Source organism: Arvicola amphibius, chromosome 10 (genome assembly GCF_903992535.2).
Source record: "Arvicola amphibius chromosome 10, mArvAmp1.2, whole genome shotgun sequence".
NCBI lineage: Eukaryota > Metazoa > Chordata > Mammalia > Rodentia > Cricetidae > Arvicola > Arvicola amphibius.
The window spans coordinates 12,808,515-12,830,688 of record NC_052056.1 but is presented as its reverse complement, the minus strand read 5'-3'; the positions used below and the strand labels follow the sequence as shown (position 1 = coordinate 12,830,688).

The 22,174-nt window shown below is 42.2% G+C and overlaps 1 protein-coding gene across 6 annotated transcripts in view; it reads right to left on the bottom strand.

The window, feature by feature from the left end:
* Positions 1–22,174, bottom strand: part of LOC119825083 (amyloid beta precursor protein) — a 220,324-nt gene that overhangs the window by 113,794 nt on the left and 84,356 nt on the right. For all 6 annotated transcript variants that reach the window (XM_038345714.2, XM_038345716.2, XM_038345717.2 and 3 more), the window contains exons 4-5: positions 10,296–10,408; positions 7,827–8,020 (exon numbers count right to left, since the gene is read on the bottom strand). In XM_038345714.2, coding sequence (XP_038201642.1) covers positions 7,827–8,020; positions 10,296–10,408 — 307 coding nt within the window. The remainder of the gene's footprint in view (positions 1–7,826; positions 8,021–10,295; positions 10,409–22,174) is intronic.

Here is a 22,174-nt window from a genome sequence, read left to right as displayed (position 1 = left end):
GCAGCCTACCCTAAACAACACTCCTGAGAGATCTGACACATCCTCCCCATGAAGCCATCAATTGCCAATAACTCCTCAATTAGGGGTGAGGTTTCGTGAGCCCCTTCACTAGCCACATTAGAGTTTTGACTGGCTTGGTCTTACACAGGTCTTGTGCTTATCATCATAGCTGCTATGGGCTCATGGGTGCAGCTATCATATCAAACAAAACAAAACTAAACCCCCTTTTAAAATTTTTTTTGGTAATAGCCATTTACAACCTTCAGTACTTACACTTTCTGTGATGATCCCTGTGCCTGTGACACAGAGGTCATTTAGGGCTGCACACTCCAGTCTCCTATTCTCTACAATTGGACTACTTGTGGGTTCTTGTCTAAGAGTCTTCTACTGTGAGAAGACCATTTTGCTTGCTAAACTGGAGTTCTCGGTCCTCAGCTACTTGAACTCACACAAGTCTTGGCTTCAGCTAACAGGGCAAATTCATCGTCTTTAATTTCACATCTAAATCCTGGTCCACAGGAAATGTTACTTCATAAACGTGGTGAGAGATAGGATATGGTTTCAAACCTACCTAGGTTATTTTCTTAATGACTGACTTCCTTCTACAGAAAAACACGGGTTTACACTTTGCTGAGTTTCTTATGGAAGGTTAGTGGCACTAGCTCATGCGACATAGTTCTATGATGACAAACATCTTTGCGCATGACAATTTAATATGTAAATCAAATTTTAGAAATGACTTTTACATGATACAGTGATAAATTCCATATGAACAAGGGGTTTTAGACTAAAGAGGACATTATTGAAACTTGATGCCAGTTTCAACAAGAAATGAGAAGTTGGGCGGTAGAGATGAGTACCTTTAGTGCTGGCACTCAGGAAGCAGAGGCATGTGGATTTGTGAGTTTGAGGAGCCTGATCTACAGACAGCCAAGTCTACACAAAGAAACGCTGTCTTGAAAGACAGAGAGAGAGAAAGAGAGAGAGAGAGATCAGAACTTAAAGGTACTAGTACCTGAATCCAGCCAAAATAATAAGGATCTCTATATTCTTACTCTTGCCTGACTGAGCATGGCTCACTGTCTTAAAAATCTCCATCCATGAATAACCCAGTCCTTCAAATAACACTTACAGCTGTGTGGTGGGTGTCATTTGATGATTTCCTATTACTGGGCAGTGAGTACCAGGGCTCAGTAAGCCCGTCCCCTGCCAGAGGCACCTCAGACAGCAGCAGCCAAGTCATGCCCAGCAAGGGTACTCTTCCGCCATCACCTGCTCAGAAACCAAAACAAACCCCACTGGCTTGGCCTCATGGCTGTAATCTGCTTAGGGCTATTAAAGCAATTTGTTTTTCTTCTTGATGTCTATGCGGTCCAAGTCTATTAAATACAGAAACTCAGCATTTCTAATAAGACCTTGGTAGTGGCAGTCAGTGTCCTCAAGGGAGAAGCACAAGTCTCGGCTATTCTCCTATTCATCATTTTCAAATTAGTTTCTTTATTCAACAAGAGCCAGACAGCCCAGCAGCGCTCGAAGCTGCCAAGCCAGCTCTGTGACAGTTGCTTCTCAAAGCCACGTGCTGTTTCATCAAGTCCATTTTTTCTTGACTCATCCACCGACAGAGATTTGAGGCTTTAATTTATCTTTTGTGTGATTTACTTGGTGTCCATCTAACATCGCTAGTGTTTTCTTCTCCCTTGAGCGTTCATTAGTGTTTTCTTAAAATGCCAGGCAGAAATCGAGCAAGATTATTTTAAGAATTTTAATTCCATTGATACGAGGGAGAAGATGTATGGCCAAATAAAACTTACCCATCTCTCTTTCTCTCTCATCTAATTTTTTAAAGACAGAAAGTGGTGACCTGAAGAATGGTGTGAGACAATGGTCTGTATTCTGTCAATTATATTTTAAATAAACGCTTATTGGCCAGTAGCCAGGCAGGAAGTATAGGCAGGACAATGAGACAGGAAGTAGAGGCAAGTCGAACAGAAGAATTCTGGGAAGAAGGAAGTCCTAGTCTGCAGTCATTACTCAATCACAGAAGAAGCAAGATGTGACTGCCTTGCTGAATAAGGTACTGAGCCACGTGGCTAGCACAGACAAGAATAACAGGCTAATATAAGTTAAAAGAGTTAATAAGAAGCTTGAGCTAATGGGCCAGTCAGTTTATAACTAATGTAGACCTCTGTGTGATTTCTTTGGGACTTAATGGCTGTGGGAACTGGGCAGGACAGAAAACTCAGACAAAAAAAGAAGACATAAATTCTTAGGATAGCTAGATGTCAGATAAGGCTGGGAATGTTTCAGTATCCTTACTGAAGACAGAAGTGATGACATTTCTTGCTTGACTGGATAGAAATTTTTCAAAAACTCCAAACCATGTATTTTTGAACTATACTGTCTATAAAATTATGTGGTTGTTAATCCTCTGAGAGGTTCTTGTTGTACAGGGGCCATAATGATACTAATTCTGTCTTTGTCTCCCAAGTGCTGGCACTATAGGCATGAACCATGACACTTGGCACAACTGCTTCCTTAAAATTTAGAGCTATATATCTTTATTTTATGTGTTTTGCTTGCATGTATGTCTGTGCAGCAGGTGCATGTAGCGCTCATGGAGGCTAGAAGAGGGTGGCAGATCCCCTGAAACTGGAGTGACAGATGGTTGTTTGCCAGCATATAGGTGCTGGGAACTAAACTTAGGTCCTCTGCAAGAGCAACCAGTGCTCTTAGCCTTTGAGCATCTCTCCAGCCTCCCAACTGGGATTTTGTAACACCAGCACAGTCCACATTATCATAGGGCTGTCTTATAGACCATGGGATGTTTGGCAGCATCCTCTTCTCTAGCTCACACTGCTGAAAGTGACAATTCCTAACTCACTCTCATCACCTGTGACAACGGAAAATGACTGTCAGTATTTCCAAAGGCCCCTTGAGTGGAAATCATTTCCTGTTGGGAGTTACTGCTTTTAACTGTTTATTCGTTTCTTAAATCACAGACAGAATGCTTGCTAACACCTGGTAGTCTCATGAATATGAGATTTTTGCCTCAGGTTTCTTTCTCCTTTCTGTCTGTCTGTCTGTCTGTCTGTCTGTCTGTCTGTCTGTCTGTCTTCCTTCTTTCTTTCTTTCCTTATTTATTTATTTTTTCTTCCTTTCTGTGTGCTTGTGTCTCTGTCTGTCTTTCTTCCTTCCTTTGTTCTCCTCCTCCTTCTCTTCCTTCATAAAGAGCTTCAACTTGGCAATTAGAGGCAAAAAGGACTGACTGATTCAAATGAAAAAGTCTGAGAATGGACATTAGGGGACAGTGTGATGGCACATCCCTATAATCCTAGGTGACCCAGAAGCTGATGCAAGAGGACAGAAAGCTGAAGGCTTACCCAAACTACAAAGGGAGACTCTGTCTCAAAAGGATATTAGAAACACGTAACTGCAAAAAGGGCAAACGCTGTATTTCAGTGGTAAAGCGTTCTTTGCCAAGTATAAGGCCTTAGGTACAATGGTCGGTACTGCCAAAAACATAACACAAAACAAACACAGATTGACTTTTATCCAATGGCCTAGAAGAGTAGTTTTTTTTTTCATTTGTAACTACAATTTTATCTCACTTTCTGAAGTAATAAGATATCCGTGTAGGCACCACATTAAAGGGCACTAAGAAACCATTTAGTTGTCTTTAGTCTCAGAATTCTTCCAATACCATTTCTAGATTTAGAGATTTCTGATGCAATTTCTTGTAATTATTGCCTATCTAAAATGATGCTCCTCCGTTTGGTTTTTTAACCAATTAGTTTGAGTATAAAGGCTGACCTTTGGCTATTATGACTACAACCGTGAATATATTTGATGTCAAGGCCACTCCACTTCTATTCAAATATTTGCTGAGTATCTAATGTGTACAAAATTATGCCAGGTGTTTCCACATGCCAAATCACATAAATACAGGCTCCCAGGAAGTAGGGCGGGTTGTTAACACTTGGAGTCCCATCATTGGGGACATTTTAGCTCCTGAGTTTCTTTCTGAGCAGTTCTAACTAACTGTAGAGGAAATAGCACCTCAGACTTTTACTTTTTCCTGGAGAAAAATAAAATTGAGAAAAACTAGTTTTATTTTGTAGCGATCATACAAGCCCACTGCAACATTTCAGATATCCACAACACATGATGGATCTTAATCTTATATTTTCGTATATGTTAAACATTTTCTTATTTGGGCATCAAAAGAATTATCTCATCATCATTCATGAACTCTCTCCAATTATGATAACAAAGACCCAATAACACAAAATGGAAAAACAACTGGCCAGTCTGGAAGGATGGTGCAGTACGAAATGGCTAGTTATTGCTGTGTTCCCAATGTACTAGGGTTGAAAGGAGGAACTGAATCAAGAATCATGGTTCAAGAAATAGCAGGTTTATTGGTAAAGGAAGTGGAGCCAGTGAGACTAAATAGGCAGGAGAGGAAAGGGTGGGGGATCAGGAATCCAGGCAGAACACGATAAAAAAAAGCAAAGACAGGGACAAGGCTAGGAGAAGGTACAAGAGATATTTAGGCAGTAGTGGGTACCTACTCATCTGCTTAATTAACACATACTGAGTGCCAACCAAAACCAGGAACCTTGTTGTAGAAATCTGCAGTGGTTCGCTATGAAAGTGTCAACGGTACAGGAAGGAAAAAAGGTGACTTTAGGGACCAAGGTGGGTGGGGTGGGCTTGGATGGACTGCCATGTGGAAGATGATCTGGCCCCAAACTGGGGGAATTAGGTACATCTGCTAGAAACATGAAAGTCTCAGCTGATGTTACAGCAGGAATAAGAACTGGAAATGACTAGTTACACAACTTGAGAGCTTGGGAAACTGAGAAGCAATTACAAGAAAACATTAAAGTCTTCCCTGGTCTTGAGGACTGACCAAAGTACGTTTAGAAAATGTGAAGGTATCAGTAAGCATAGGATGTATGGGTTATATATAAATGGTCATCTGCTCAATCTGTTCTGATTAGGAAGACCAGGGCGGGGGAAGGAAGGAAGGGAGGGAGGGAACGAGAGAGGGAGGGAGGGAAGGAGGGAGAACATTGGATTGCAACTTGCTGCTGGTGAGTATTTCAGATGTAAGATCACAGTAATAGTTGGAAACACTAAGGATGCATTGTCTCTAAGGGATGAGGGAGGTGGGGACCTGAAAGAGATCACAAATAATGATGACTAGGGAGGAGCTAGCATTTCAAGTGGATGGTGATGACAGGGTGACCATGTGACCCAGTGTGCCTGTCCCCTTCAGGTGATGACTGAGGTCTGAGTGTTCTCTCTCTGGTCTGGATAAAATACTGTATGACTTTTCCAGGAGTCTGGCATAGGATTCAAACAGTACATTCGAAGGAGAAAAACAAACATCTCATAGTTTGGTGTTTGGTGTGAGAACAGAAAGGAGTCATAGAACCAGAGATGGATATCAAGAAGGTACAGTTACTCAGTGACCGTAATGAATAAACAAGAGACTTGGGTCAGAATGCAAAGCCATCTGGCTGGATCAATTTCCAGCTGCAAGACTCAGCGGCTTCCTACAATATCACCAGGGATGGCTGCCACGGTGTCAGAAAAGGTGAAGGGTGAAAGGATCAAGGCTCGTGGAAAACCAGAGCCAATAAAAAAGAGGATTTACAGGATACATAAAAATATCTTACTTGGGAAAGAAGCTTGGCAAAGGCTGGTAGCTCTCAAGAAAGTAAAAATAATCATTTTAAAATTTAAAAGTACCCCTTGGGGCTGGAGCATAGGGCTTTGGTGAAGCACTTGCCACACACTCACGAGAGCCCGAGTTTGGTTCCCCAGTATCCAAGCCTAAAAAATAAGGTGGAGGATATTTGAGGAATACGTCCAATATCAACCTCTAGTCTGTACACACACACACACACACACACACACACACACACACACACACACACACGCACGCACGCACTAACACGGGGGAAGGAGAGAGGGAGGGAGGGAGGGAGGGGGAAGGGAGAGAGAGAGAGAGAGAGAGAGAGAGAGAGAGAGAGAGAGAGCAAGCCAGCCCTGTGACATCAATACCAGATCACCAACATATTTACAAATACACATCTAGTATCTTAGACTTTTAACCCCAGTGATGGAAGTTTCCAGGTTTCAATGCCACGCTACATGTTTTCTCAGTCCACAGTCAGTTTCCTTTTTGAATGCTGACTGCATTGGTACTCTGTGGCCAGAGACCTAGGGACAGGATTTGTTCCAAAAGCCTCTGAAACTTTCAAATCTAGATGTGGCTGACAAAGGACAGGAATGGGCTCACGAGTGAGAACTAGGCCACCTCATTTCTAGAAAAAGAGATAATTAAGGTGAACCCATGCCCGTTCCACCTGTGACACATGGAACAGAGGTATGGGGGGGCGGGGAAGAGCATCTATCATGGAGAACCCCTAACTCACAATGGCAAAATATCTTAGAAGCAAATTCTGCTTCCCTAAGACTTCTTGCCTAGGAAACAGAAAGCTTATATAGAGTGATATTTTGTTTATGTTTTAACAAATAAAGCTTGCCTGAAGATCAGAGTGCAGAGTTAAATCACTAGAGGCTGGGGAGTGGTGGCACACACCTTTAATCTCAGGATTAGGGAGACAAAAGCAGATGGGTCTCTGCTAGTTCAAGGCCACCCTGGGCTACCCAAGATTGACTGTGTCTAAAAGAGAAACAGAGTTCACACAAAGGTGATGCCAGCACTTGGGATCCTACGCCTTTAATCCCAGCACTAGGAAGGTGGAGACAGGAGTGATATGGCTGGGCGGAGAGAGGAAAATAAGGCAGAAGGAGATAGAAGCTCAGTGCAGTCTGAAGTTTGGTGGAGACAAATGTAGTTGGGAGGTGCAGTCTGAGGACAGGATCTCCCTTTGGTCTGAGCATTAGTACGGTAAAAAAAAGAACTCTCTAGTGGCTGACCACTCTGCTTCTCTGATCTTTAGCGTTATTCTCTATATCTGACACTGGGTTTTTATTAGTAATACCAATTAGAATTTGTTTACCACTTATACAAAGACTTTGAACTCTTACCACTGAGAAGTGTCTGGAAAATCTATTTTCAGTTTCCTTGGCTCTATGTCAATATAAATCAAATATAATTTTTCCAGTGCCAGGTGTAGTAGTGAAAGCCTTTAATTTCATCTCTCAGGAGGCAGATCTCTGTGAGTTCTAGGCCAACTTATTCTACACAGCAAGTATAGGCCAGCCAGGGCTACACATCTGTCAATGTAGCCGCTCCCCTGTCTCAGAAATAGATAGATGGATGGAGGTAAGTGAAAAGGGGACACAAGGGACTGTAACACCGACACACAAGTCCTGACAAACTCGGGCAACCGGCACTGAAATGAAGCCTCATCTTACTAATAGACAAGACAGGATTCTTGGTGTATGTGAGTTCTTTCCTATTAGTAAAATGTTAGAAACATCACATACACATGACTGACAAAAGCCCTGGAGGAGTGCTTAAAAGTATTTCCAACTGAGAGCCCAAAAATCATAGCTCTGATGTCCTACCTACGAACTTCCTGGTAGAACTCCCAGCGAGTGGCTGTTAGTGGGGTTTGATCAGTACTATTGACAGTAAAATATAGCAGTTAAATTACTTCATGATAATTCCTCAAAAACACTAACATCAAATATGGCACTATAATCACAGCATCACTTCAGGGTTAGATTTTTCTGCTAGTACCAAATACAGCAGGCATGAAACAGAAAGATGTATTCACAGTATCCAAAGACTGTAACAGGAGATGGTTCAGCCTCTCTGAGAGTGAAGACGAAAGCCACCTTACCCGCCATCTGTGTAGTCTGTGTCTGCTCCACCCCACCAGACGTCAGAGTCGTCTTCCTCTGCGTCAGCGGAGTCGACATTGTCGCTTTCCTCAGCCAACGGGCAGCATACAAACTCCACGCCTCGGAACTTGTCGATGCCGCAGGGCAGCAGCATGCCATAGTCATGCAAGTTGGTGCTCTTCTCGCTGCACGTCTAACAAAGGGGAGGAGGAGACAGTGAGGGTCCAGAGATGTGCACACCGCAGCCCCAGCCGGGACAATCAGCAGGTTCAGCCATATTCAGACCCAGTTTCACAAGGCAAGGGCGACCTGCTGTCTGAATTCATTTCCAACCTGGTCTTCAGCATGCACTGCTTGGTGCTCTATCTTTATATTGTCGTCTTGATATTTGGGCTGAAGAGGTGGCTCAGTGGTTAGGCTTGTTGCTCTTGCAGCATAGCCCTGTTCAATCCCCAGAACCCACACCATGGCTCACAACCATCCTTACCTCAAGGCACAAGAGATCTAATAGCCTCTTCTGACTCTGTGGCCTCTTGAGCACCAGGCACATACCTGATGCATATAAAACACTCATGTACATAAAATAAATATATCTAAGAATCTTTTAAAATGATTTTGATATTTACAAAATAAAGGCTGAAGAGAACTGATCCAGAAGGCTGACATAGGAACACAGCAGGGGCCTTGGGCTAGGATGACTTCTCAGGAGCTGAAGGTGTCTTCTCCATCTCCTACCCATTCCCACCTCCACCCCAGATGCAGATTTCTTCCACTCAGCTCCACCTTAGTCTGGATAATCTGTTTCTTGGCTCATTTCCCAGAGTCCCACAAGGGAAGCAAGTATCCTCCACAGCCACGAAGACATCAGAACTCACAACACCCAGGGATTTCCTCCTTGGTATCTTTTTGATTCTCTGGGATCTGTTAATTTTGCACAAATCTACGCCAAGAGAAAACTGAGAAACTCTCTCCCAGTGACAGAGAAAAGATTAATAATTCAACATGCTTAGGGAAAGTGTAAAATATTATAAATGTATTTTAACCTCACAGGAGTCAACAGTCTGTTGTTTTTTAGTAACAAAGCACTTTTCCTTTGAGAACTCAGAAAAAAAATTCAAAGGGGGGTTATTAATTGGGAAGCTGGATTTCAATTTAAGTGGTCTGCTTTAAGCTCAGCTGGCTCTTCAACTTTCAAAATCATTTCTAATGCAAAGAAAGTTTGTTTTATGGCTAGTCAGATCACACTATTTTATGAAAGGCAAAAATAATGTAAAATCTTTTTATTGTTTCTTTCATTCTTGAAGCTCAACAGATTTGACATTCTGGACCAAATAATTTTCTGGGGAGCCAGGCCTGGTGGTACAAACCTGTAAATTCTGGCTACTTGGAAGGCTGTGGCAAGTTCAAAGCTTTGTTGAACTACAGTGTGAGTTCGAGGCCAAACTGCGCCACTTAGCAAGACTCTCCTTTGTATGACAAAATAGAAGGTAGAAATAAGGCCTGGGAGACAGCTCAGAGAGGGATTACAGCTCAGCATGCACAAGACACTGGATTCAATCCCTGGTAGAGAAAAAGAAAGAAGGGTTGTGGGGTGGAGCCTGCCCTGTTAACTATAAGGGAACTAGTACAGTGCTGGTCTCTGACTCCTCTGGGCCAGTGGTGGCACCCCCTGCAGCCACGGCAAGATAAACCATCCAGACTTCCTAGGAAGAAACAGGAATGCAAAACTGACCCTAGTGGTAAACTCCTGAGTCCCTAGTTCTAGAACACTCACACCGCCGTCCTGACCCAACCACTGAGGGGAAAAACATAATTATATTAAAAGGAAGTGCAGTTTTGAGGGTGGTAATTCCATAAGGTGCCACTGCTTTCTATTGCCTATAATCTTTCATCGATTTAGCCAAAAGAAGGGGTTGGCAATGGGCTGAGCATGTTGCCACAGAGCCATGCACTGTGGAGAGGAAGGTGGCGAGGTAGCTTGGTGAAGACAAACCTGGAGGGTATAACTTTAAAATGTGAGCTTTGAGGTGGTGTTGAACATGCGGCTTCTTTGTTCTACCGCTGAGGTCACCAATAGCCAGTTAAATTATGGAAACCACACGGAACAACAGAAAATGAATGGAGAAAGATGTCCATCTTAAAGTCACACCTATTGGAGATGAAAGTTCTATGTTCATTTGTAAGATGTGGCCCAAACATAATAACTAACTGGCACTGGTTTTGATCACTAGAACTGTTTGGGGGTAGAGGGGCCAACTATGTGCAGGGACAAGGGACACAGCAGCTTTCTGGAGTTTCTTTTCCATGGCCTTACAAACAAAACTACTCTAAAACGTAAACGTGATTTTTAAAACACTTTAGTTACTTGAATGTAGCTGCTATAGAGAACTCGCTGCCTCGAACAGCTCCTAAAAGGTGTTTGTATGCCCCCAAGCTCTTTCTGTAAGAAGGCAGTCACGGGCGAGTACCTCTTTGGCGACGGTGTGCCAGTGTAGATGGGTCTCACAAACGTCCATCCGCTCCTGGTGTAGGAACTTGCACTTGTCGGGAACCAGAAGAGCATCGCTCACAAACTCACCAACTGAAAGAGAGAAGAGCCACTCCGTGTCACTCTGTGTGCACCTACTGACCTCACCACGGAGCCACAAAGGCAGACAGGGGTCAGAGACTTACCCAACGTTCAGTGCCTAAAATGCTTCCACAAAGACCTCAAGACATTTAGAATGGCGAGTCAACAACCAACTTCCTTGCTACCAGGACCTTGCTGTCCATAAGTTCCCTACACATATGAATTTGATGGCTACAAATCCCCTACTTATTCCCAGTGCCATCTCCTTTAATTAATCTCCGTCTCTTCCTTCATATAAAAGGTGCATAACTAACCACGGACATTCACTGTCAGCAAGGAGTAAAATACAACCACGGGAAGTTTCAATTTCAACAGTATTTATCTATTCCTGTATTCTGAAAACTCTCAACTGCTTTCCAACTATTAGCGACCATAGCACTTTTAAATGTTAAGCCCCAAGCAATGTGTACATACATGGGTATGATATAAGTGTTTATATAAAACACATGGGACAGATCAATTCATTCAAATTCTGGAATCTGTTTCCTTTGAACTTTTCATTTCAGATGAAACGTTCCTAGGCCTGACTGGCACTGCAGATCTAGAAGTGTTACATAATGTCCCTCCCGTACTCCAGAGGGTGAAAGACCGACAGTGGGAAATAACACATAAGCTGCGAAACTAATTTCTCTTGATTGTATTCACTGTGGTATCCCCACACATTAAGAACAAAATTAGCACACAATCAATAATGAATATCTGCTGAAGAATGAAGAAGTTAAATTCTGTGCTAAAATGAAGCAAGCACTGGGCCATCATAGTGAAAGAACCAATCTGGGTGCACTAGAAAAGGTGTTCAGGTAGAAACAACATTAAAGATGAATCTAGATGGGCGAGCAAAGTATGCCATTCTGAATGAAGAGAAGTTTCTCAAAGTATGGACAGTATCTACTTATTATCTGAGTGCTTCTGCTGTAATAAAATACTCTGACAAATAACCTAAGCGAGAAAGGGCTTATTCTGGCTCATGGTTCAAGGGTGCAGTCCATCATGGTGGGGGAAATAAAGGCAGTAGGAGCCTGAAACTTCTGTTCCTTTCTATTCACAATCAGGAAGCAAAGATGATGAACGCAACCTGCTTCTCAGCTCCCCCTTTCCACTTCGGCAGCTCAGAATCCTCGCCAGGGAATGGTGCCTCCCACAGTGGATGAGTTGTTCCACCCCAGATAACATAGTCAAGATAATCAACCACAGGCATGATCAGAGGCCAGTCTCCCAGGTGATTCTAGATTCTGTCAAGTTGATGAGTAACATTGAGTATCACACTATTACATCCCTATCCCTGATGAAGTTCTGGCAAACACGCTCATACTGGATGGATGGATGGATGGATGGATGGATGGATGGATGGATGGATGGATGGATGGGTGGGTGGGTAGGTGGATAGATGGATGGATTGGCAGGTGGGTGGGTGGATGGATGGATGGATGGATGGATGGATGGATGGATGGGTGAGTAGATGGATGGGTGGATGGATGAGTGAATGGATCAATGGATGGATCAATGGATGGATGGATGGGTGGGTGAGTAGATGGATGGGTGGATGGATGAGTGGATGGATGGGTGGATGGAAGGATGGGTGGATGGATGGATGGATGGATGGATGGATGGGTGGGTGAATGGCAAAGGGGACTTCAAAACTTCCTGCCAGAACAAAAGAAAAAAGGCAACTGCATCAATCATGCATCTCACTCCAAAGAGCTTTGATGTCATCTCCTATAAACCCACTTTCTATGTGAGAAACCTCTGCCAAGTAACCTGCCCAAGGCAATGTGCACCTCAGGAGGCTGCCTTGTAGTTCCAGAGTTAAACAGATACAAACTATAAGGAAAGAGACAGCGATGCACTCATTTACGTAGAGTGATACAAAAATAAAACAAATAACAACAGTAACAAATCAACTCAGAAGAACAAGAGAATTCAAATAAAGACAGTCTTTTTTTTTTTTTTTTTTTTTTTTTTTTTTTTTTGGTTTCACAGTCTTTTCTTAAATGAACCCACCTTCCCAGGGTGAACTACTCAGGGTGTCTAAGGTCAAGTAACTTATCCTGGCTGCGAGGAAGAACCCCTAATGATTGAGGCCTTTCAAGACAAGGCTACAGAAGGCCAGAAGTGACCATTCTCCTTAGTTTGCATGGGTCAGTCATATTTACAGCTGTTCACAAGTCACATTTTTCTGTTTCATCAGTAATTATTGGAAAGATGGTCAGCCTAAGATTACTAATATTGAATCCATTTGTGAGAAGACAAAAAACAAATACAGGATGCTCTAGATCATGGCCTAAATGAGTTCATGGGGCACAATATGAAACATTGGTGCCAGGCAACCAAGTCAAATTAATATGTTTGCACCTGTCCAGGGCTAGATTACAATGCTGAACTCATCCTGAAGGATCCTTACTTCAGTAATACACAGTGCCTGTCCACAGGGCAGTCGTGGCATTAATTATATTCCAATAACTGCTCATTCTATTTTTAAAGGATACTGGAATCTTTAATTTGCAAATATTTTACTTGCTATTGCAAAGATGACTATAAACTGCAGACATTGCCTATAGCTAGAGGAAATTGCTTTAGCAAAGGAATAATATTAGTTACTTAAAAAGCCTTCATCAGGACAAAGGGCAAAAGGGAAAGGTCATTTTGCCCTATCATTAAAATGAAATTTAGCCACGGGCAGCACTTCTTATCTTCCTCTGAGGGTTGGAAAAGCATATTAGAATGCTACTCATCAGAAAGGTGAAAAGGTGAAATTAGAAAAAATCTCTCCCAAAGTTTGAGGGAGACTGGAGAGATGGCTTGGCAGCTAAGAGGATATACTGATGCTGAGTTCGGGTCCTAGGGCCACGTTTCAATTCCAGCCCCAGTATGATCTAACATCTCTAACCTCTGTGGCTATCTGCATTCATGTGCAGGTATCCACACTGGAACACACACACACACACACACACACACACACACACACACACACAAACACACATAATTAAAAAGGAAAATAAATCATTAAAGACTTAGAGTTTAAGAAAGAATTGAGAAGACTGAAGTCTTTACACAACTTTATTAGAAATTAATTAAGAAGAAATCTATGCTAGGACAGAATTTAGTTTTATGGGATATCTGTTTTGATGTGAACTTAGAGATATATGAAAAATTAAAACATTGATTTTTAATCTATAAACATAACCTGGGTCTTCCATATATGTGGATTCATCCTTAAACAGCAAATATTTCTTAATAGGAAGGAGGCCAAAGCTCAAAAAAAATGAAGACTCATGCGAGGTTCTACTCATGTCTACAGATTTTCTAGGAAATTGCACACCATTTACTCTAAATGGAAAATTCTTCAGTATACACTGGGCATGTTTATTGGTGGCCAAACAAACTTTTTATGTGGAAAAAATTAAAATTTCATATTTCAAGCAAACATGGAAAATTCAGTGGAGAAAGGTTTTTTTTTTTAAGTAAATAAAATGTGGACTTGGCTGCTTGGCTGAAGTCTTGGCAAGTAAGCAAAGACGCCGAATTCAATAGGGACCCTGCAGCTTCTGCCCGCTGGCTCTTTGGTGGTCTGTGAGAACAAATGTCTAGCCTAAATTACCTCATTTTGCAGATTGGTGGGAAGAAGTCCAGTCAAGTGGCTCACTCACAGATCCAACAGGCCGTAGAACTGAGCTGAAAATTCAGGTGTCCCTGTTCTCCATTCTCCGAGAGACATTTTGATTCATTTAAACTCTGGTCACAGTGGTTTATCTGGCTAATTTCCCTTGGCTTTTATTTTTAAAAAATGATTTATTCTACGTCTGTGAAATACTTAAATATTATGATCTGCATTATGGCTAATCTGGCAATAAAAACAAAAACGAGGCTAAAATTATCTAGGAGGCCAAATATACTGGCTGGGAGTGCAGTCTGCTTTGTCGACTAGAACATGTTGGACAGTGGCTTGGACAGAGAGGGACTGGATGACACCATGAGGTTCAGACCGTTCTGGACTGCCACTGTTAGACAACTTTCTCATGTTCCGTGGTCACGAGACAGATGATTCATGGAATTATGACCTCATGCCCATGCTCCTGAATGGGCCAAGGAGTGGAGGTTTCCTGTCATGAAGCTTCCTGACGTTACTAGCGAGAAAGACCCTTCCTCCAGACAGACCTCCACCAACAGAGCGCATGTTTGTTTGTTTGTTTTTTTCTTCACTATTAGCTGCCTAAGTTAAGCAGTAAGGGAATCTGAAAGTATTTCAACTAATAACAAAGGCACCCTGACACAGAAGAATGTAGCATTTTTTGAGGAAGGAAAAGGTGGGACGGGATGTTAAATGGGCGAGAAGCAGACTCTCCAGTCCTGTGAGGTTCAAAAGCAGGAATGCACGCCCAGCTCTTACGCTGTGCCTTTGCAAAAACACATGATTCCAGGAATGAGACAGCACTACGAATACAATCAGCCATTACCGGAAGCCTGGGGAGACCCCACCAGCTCACTCCACAGGGAAAAACAAGAGGGGAAACCGTGTGAGACGACAGAGTAAGAGATCTTAAAACTGAGGCAATTGTTGAGGGTCAGAATGGTTTTTGAAGAAACTGATGTCAGAGGGAAAGCTGTCATAAATCGATTCTCTGAGATCACAGAGATCTCAGACTAGAAAAAAAAACCTTTTGACTGGAATGATACCTCAGTCGGTATGATACCTCAGTCAATTATGAGTTTATGAGTTTGATCTCCAGGATCCATTTTGAAAAAAGAGCTGGGTATGGAATCATGTAATTGTAATCCCAGTACTGGGGGAGGGATGTAGAGACCCTTGGGGCTTGCTGGCCAGCAAACCTAGCCTGCTTAGAGAACTCCAACCATGAGAAGCCCTATTCCAGAAAGAAAGGTGGCAAGCATCTGAGAAATGACAGCCAAGGTTGTTCCCTGATCTCTACATATGTGCATGAGCATGGACACAAGACAAACATACCTGCATGCAAACAAACTTGTATGAATTCTGAAGCGTAGGCTAAGTGGCCAGAATCACAGGAATGATAAAACCCAAAAGGTCTGAAGGCCAATGGATTTCTGCAGGACATATAGCCTCTGTCCTTCTCTCAAAGGCTGGAGATTATCTTAAAGAGGGTGGAGTTGGGGGGCTGGCGGTGGGGTAACTGAAAACAACAAAGCCCCTCTCTCATGTGTATGAGCCCATCTCACCAGCAAGGTGAGGTGAGAGTCTCAGGAACTCTAAGCGACATCCCGGAACACCCCTTAGGACATCAGCGCAGCTTCTCCCACTGGCTTCAGAGCCTTGCAAAAGAGGCAGCTACAATAGTCACATTTTTAGTTTTCTGGGAAAAGGAGGCAAGAGAAAACCTGTAACCACCAGGTCACACGTGCAGGAAACAGCAGAGCTGGGAGAATGAAATGATCTAATTTTCATGAAGCATTTAACTCACTATCCAGAGCAAAGGTGCTCCATGAATTACTAGTGCCTTTCCCCCAGTAACCATGTGCTAACCATGTCTCTCGTATTAGTAGTAGCTGCTGTGATACAAACAGCAACAGGCTTACTGAGACTCATGCACCAAATGTGGGCAAGGGAACTCGCATTTATCATATTATCACTATCCTGCAGCAGTCTCACAGATGAAGACAGGCTGCTGCACATTTGAATATGACTTATGCTATGATAAATAACAGTACCAGGCAACAGAGTCAAACAGAGTCCCAGACAAGAGCAAGGAACCCTAAGTCTCACAGTGGTCCTAATGAGAAGTCCAGGTATCTTCAAACAACCTCTCTCCACCCAAGGTGCTTTAGTACACTCCAGACTCAGCTCTTCACAGCAGCTTCTTCACACTTCTCTGAGAATACAGACTAATCTTTGGGACAAGATGTAGAATTTTACCGGGTTGTGAGAATAAATAGGACACGAGCATAGGTTGGAGAAAGTGAGGGAAGGAAAAAGAATACATCGTAAGTCAGACAGAAAACATTCCAGCCGCAGAGCAAGGGGTACGGAAGACCCTAGCAAATGCATGCTGTTGGGACTCAGACAAAAGCAAGAGGGGGAGAATTCTCAGAGAGGAATACATCGAGAGAGATCGCGGGTGGGTGAGGGCAGACCACAAGGCTTTCAAGTACAAAACTGATCAGCACTCTTGAGAAACACAGGAAGAAGCTTGGGACGGTTTTCACGACTCTTTGTTTCAAAGGAGTCAAGGCTGGAAGGCAGAGGACCAGGCTGGGGTTGTTGCAGTTATCTATGTGAGAAGTAACCATGTCTCAGGGTACGGCAATGGGAGATTGAAGGTCAAATCTACAGAATCTGGTAGAAACAAAGTCTAATCCTGACGGGCAAACAAGAAGACGCTTCACACTGAAAATGAGGAGGAGCACTGGATATTGCTCATTTGTCCTCAAAATAAGCAAAGAACCAACCCAGACTCAGGTACTCTTTACCTTACGCTACTACATATGTGTATATCAAAACTATAACTACAGACCCAAGAGATGTTTACTCATATTTACCCGGAAAACGTTTGCTGTTTTACCACTTTAGATGTACCGACATCCTATAACATTTGCATGCTGACAACAGGCTGGGAAACATTTCTTTCTGGGAAGCATTTGAATGGCTAAGACACGTTCGCAAGTGGCCAAAATGCTTCTCCACCAACTCTGCACGCCTCGGAGTTTTGTTTCATACTGTGGGTCACTTCTGGGTTCTCAAGAAGAAAACGTGAGTAAATTACACCGCTCTGCAATGCTGTCAACCAATATGTCACTGCAACTAGGGCGATAACAGCTGGCAGATGGGTTTCTTCGGAGAACGCCTTGCAGATGGCACAGACTAAGTGGAGGGATCAAGATAGGCTAAAAACAAAAGAAGTGAACACTAAGAGCGTCAGTTAGATCTTTCAAACCTAGTCTAGTGGATAGAGTTGAGCCCCACAAGCACACCACACGCAAACAAACACTCACATGTGAACACATAAACGGTGGGATGCGTGTTCAAGAGAAGCAGAATAACTGTACCTCTCTATTAACAATAATGGTTTTGAAATAATAAAAAAGACATTTAAAGAAAATTTAATGACCCAAAATGGCTAACAGCTTTGTAGCTTTTAAAATGGTTCACATAGGTACAGCAATCCTGATACTGTTCCCACAGCCTTCTGAAGTGAGGGACGGAGGCAAATCAAGATGGAAGCCAGAATCTCACAGCGGGGTGAGAGTTTACAGACAAGAGCAGGGGATAGAACATGGCCCACTTGGTTGCAGAGTAGATTTGGATCACCAGAGTGAGCTCCTTCGGTGGCTAACAGAAATACAGAGAGCTACAGAAATATCTACAAGAATACATAATACAAGAGCGAATAGGGCCGAGTGGATTTCTTTACTCTATTGACACTAAAGCAGACATGTCCATAGCAATGAGCACATAAAAGCTAGGTACTGGATTTTTATATTATTCTCTTATAAAAGGAAATAGGACTCTGGGGAAATGGTTGATTCTAATAGTTATAAGCAGCATCTTGTCATAATCACAAAGCTTTTAAAGGTAGAGTATATCAAATGAGTACAGGAGCCAACTTCCAACAGCTAAATTTGGGAGGATTTGAGCACACATACATAATATAAAACTTATATGTGAGATACACGCAACACCACACACACACACACACACACACACACACACACGACAGAATTACATATCAACATATAATAAGAACATCCATAAGACTAACTGATGAAACAATGGGAAAAATACAATCGCCTATGCAGAAGAACTGCAGAGAATTTACACATATAAAGTCTATCCTAGAAAAAGTAGTACCTAGTTCTTCATCACAATCACAGGCTGTGTGTAATGACTTTCTTTAATAGGGCACTGTCCTCAAAGGGGGAACTGGACAATACTCTAGGTGAATCCAGATTCACTACCTCAGTCAAGTGGCTACTTCATAAGTGATGTACCATGAAGTAACATGCGCTCTTTTATGATGTACATGGTTTTTTATTTCTGTGCTCTTCCATCTAGGCAAGAGAAACTTCCAGAGCAAAGACATCCTCCAAATTACAGTTGGCCAAACTATCAACGTTGTAGAGAGATTGACAGCAAAGAGGGGGCTAAGGGATCTGCCGTATCAGTTGGAAATGCTTTCCTGGATGGGATCCCAGGACAGAAAAGGAACACTGGACAAAAGCAAGACAAATGTAAACACAGGGTGGATTTCATTTAATAATAGCACATCAAAACTAAAAGGAGTTAAATATGAAAAAAGTTCAAAGCCATTTGCAACCTCATTAATGTTATACATCTTCAAAGCATATATGGAATTACTATGACTGGAAAGAGTAGGCACTACAATGGGTTCTTCTGACACCTAACTTACAGAACATGACTAGTTTTCTTAGCAAAATAATTTATATGTATGTAGCATGCGCTATTTTGAGTCTTTTAAAGGATTCCAAGAATTTTTAAAAAGTTTCTTATTTGTGAACAATAAAAGACATTCTTTGCTGTCCACATTTAACTTTGTCTTAGGAAGTTAAGCTGATTGGTCGCAGAATTCAATTCCCCTTTACAAATAAGGAATCCCATGCCTGATGAGGCTTACTGCTGGACCCTTACTCTCAGCCAAAAGTTTACTTCCCTGTACCAAGTTTCCTTACCAAGAAACTTGAATAACTTAAGCTACTGATGTGTGGTATTTCTGCAGCCTTATTATTATTATTATTATTATTATTATTATTATTATTATTATTATTATTTGGACAGCATTAACTGTTAGACACATTCTTGATTTTGTCAATCATGGGTCTTTTGTTAGGTGTAATAATATCAACTTTTGTTTAAAAATGAAGCTTGCACCTCTGCTATATCAAATCTGTGTGTTGAGGAGCACCTGTAAGGTCAAAGGGCGGCTTTGAGGCGTTGGTTGTCTTCCTCCACTGAACTCAGGCTGGCACAAGTGTTTTTACCTACTCAGCCATCTTGCTAGCACCTAATTTTAAATTTTTGAATTACAAAAGTTCAAGGGGTTGGAGCTATGACTCGGTGGTTAAGAGAACACATTATTCTTGTAGAGGATCAATTGTAGTTCCCAATACCTAAGTCGAGTGGCTCGCAACCATCTATAACTTCTGCTCCAGGGTATCCGGTGCGTTCTGTCAAACTCCATGGGTGTCTCTCTCACACATGCACATATCCACATATACACATAATTAAAAATAAAATAAATCTTTTAAAAAAGAAGTTTCTAGATTTGTAGACAACACAAAGGGATCTGGTGAGTTCTATATAAAAACTCTGTTTCTCTTATCAAAAATGTTTTGTTTCAATTTTGGATTTTGGAATTTATTCAAATTTACGATATTATCTTGTGAATGAGACTCAAATATAAAATACATTTATATTTCATATATACATTATACATATGGTCTACCAGTAATTTCATACAACTTTTTATTTTCAGTATCTTGTTATATAGCCCCCAGCTGTCCTTTAATGCTTAACCCTCCTATATCTACCAAAGATCTGGGTTTATAGATGACACCATGCTGATCCTTCCACAAAACCTTTCATAATTTTTTGCATGAAACAATTTTTCACAGTGTGGGATTTTCTTTTTATGACAAAACAGGGGCATTTAAGAACTTTCCAATTATGAAGCTTTTTGTAATTCAGATTTTATGATAAGAATGCTCAGTCTATAATAACAGTGACACTATAAAAAGTGCTTACTGGTCAGAGGAGTTCAAAGAGGAATGAGAATAAAAATTGAAACTTAGCACAATCTGATGCAACTTTAAGGGAATCTGGATATCCCTGAGCCCCACTGAATGCCAATGCTGTGTCCATAGAGGGTACAGGAAACGAGGCATACTGCTGGCAGTGACACATCAAGAGTCTATGCATCCTGGTCCAACAGAAATATAAAGTAGGCCACATGTGTGGTCTCAGCCACATGTAAAAGAGCAATATATAGTTTCTGTAATATATACACATACATATGTAAGTATGTATATATATATTAAACTGTCTTTAGTAACATACTTTATTTATCCTGGCACAGCCTCTATTGGCTTTTCAATGTGTAATCATTGCAAAGGCAATTCTCAAAGCATGCTGTATTTTCCCATCATTCCACTTTCCTATACATGATGTCCCTTTGTACCTGCAGAGCTCTCTGGACTGGCTATGTCTCAATGCTGTGTAACCATGTGTGTCTCAATGCTGTGTAACCATGTGTGGTGGCCAGCAGTGAGCACAGCAGACTTTGTATCACATTTTAGACATCAGGTTCTGCTGAGGACCAGAGAGTTAAATGAGGACAGGCAGAGGTTCCTTTTGTTACCACCTAAGCCGTATTTGTCAGCGAACGGCCCTCCTTCCCCACTGCATTTTCGACAGTTCTGCTGCTATACTTTGTATTTATGGACGTGTGACTAATTCGGATGTGGGAACCGAAGGACAGCTTCCTTCAGGCCTCAGCCTCCTTGGGTTAAATTCGGTCTCGTTTCCTAGGAGCTGCAAAGCAGATACTGCGGGGACACCCTGCTAAACCGTGCTGCTTCTTGCAAACACAAACATCTTCCCTGGTTGCTTTCTTCCTCCAACACTTTCCTTTTTTTCTACCTCATTTAAAAAATTTCAAAACCACATAGATTTTTTTTTTAAAGAGTAGAGTTATATGTGGTTCTTTAAAAAGGAAAAACAACAACAGCAAAAACCGTGTCATTACTCACAGGAGGCCAACCAGACTGAGGTACAGGGAGGCGAGACAACCACCAGCCATTAGCAAATCCTTAAAGCACACCAGGAAGTAAGTGCACACAGCACGCTCTTCCATATGCCATATTCGGAAACCCCTGTGCGAGGCAGGCTATAATCAAGACGGAAAGAGGCACTTGGAGGGGGGAGCTGCTGCTGGGGCTCTGGCCCATTACTCTGCAGTCCCTGCCTCATTCTTCCCAACCCTTTCCACCTGGCCCAGTGCCTGCATGCTGCAATCAACAACTGTTCTTTCAAGGTCAACAGCAAATGCTGTGGTCTCAGCCCTCAGGTTCCCTGACCACCCTACCCACCACTGTCTTCCCTACTTCCCATCTTCTCCACCTGCCTCCCCCGTGCGTCTCTGTTTCCTCCCTTAGGCTCTTTCTTCCTCTTCCACTTCCCCATGTTTTAATAGTTCTGATGTCTTCTGTTCTGTGTTCCTCTTCCACTGTCACTCACGTATCAAGGCCATTCCTAAGGATTCACAACCTTCCCTACTCTATCAAGATTGACCTTTCACTGAGCAGATCTAGTCACCGCTAGACCTGCCCGTCTACGTGGAGGTCATTGCTTTTCTGAAAGGTACTTTAGAATCCGGTTGTCCAACCAACTTTTCAAATCTCATGACTGTACACAAAGAACAATGGCCCATTTCTCATTGGATCAATATCTTACAGAAGAGAATGAAAGAAAGAAAGTCACAGTACTTTACAAAAGAAACTACGAAGAAATGAGGCCACACCACTTGAAACTGACACAGCATTTACCTGGGCACCAGAACACTACAGACAGCTTTCAGAGCCCCGCTGAAGTGCAGAAAAGAGAATCAGGACTCGCCGCCACACCAGCAACAGACCCAAGGATGTGCAACACAGCCACTAATAGGATTAAAAATACAGCAGGCTAGCATGGTGCCTCAAGTTCTTTAGAAAAATATCTTTTAGAAATTACCCGTT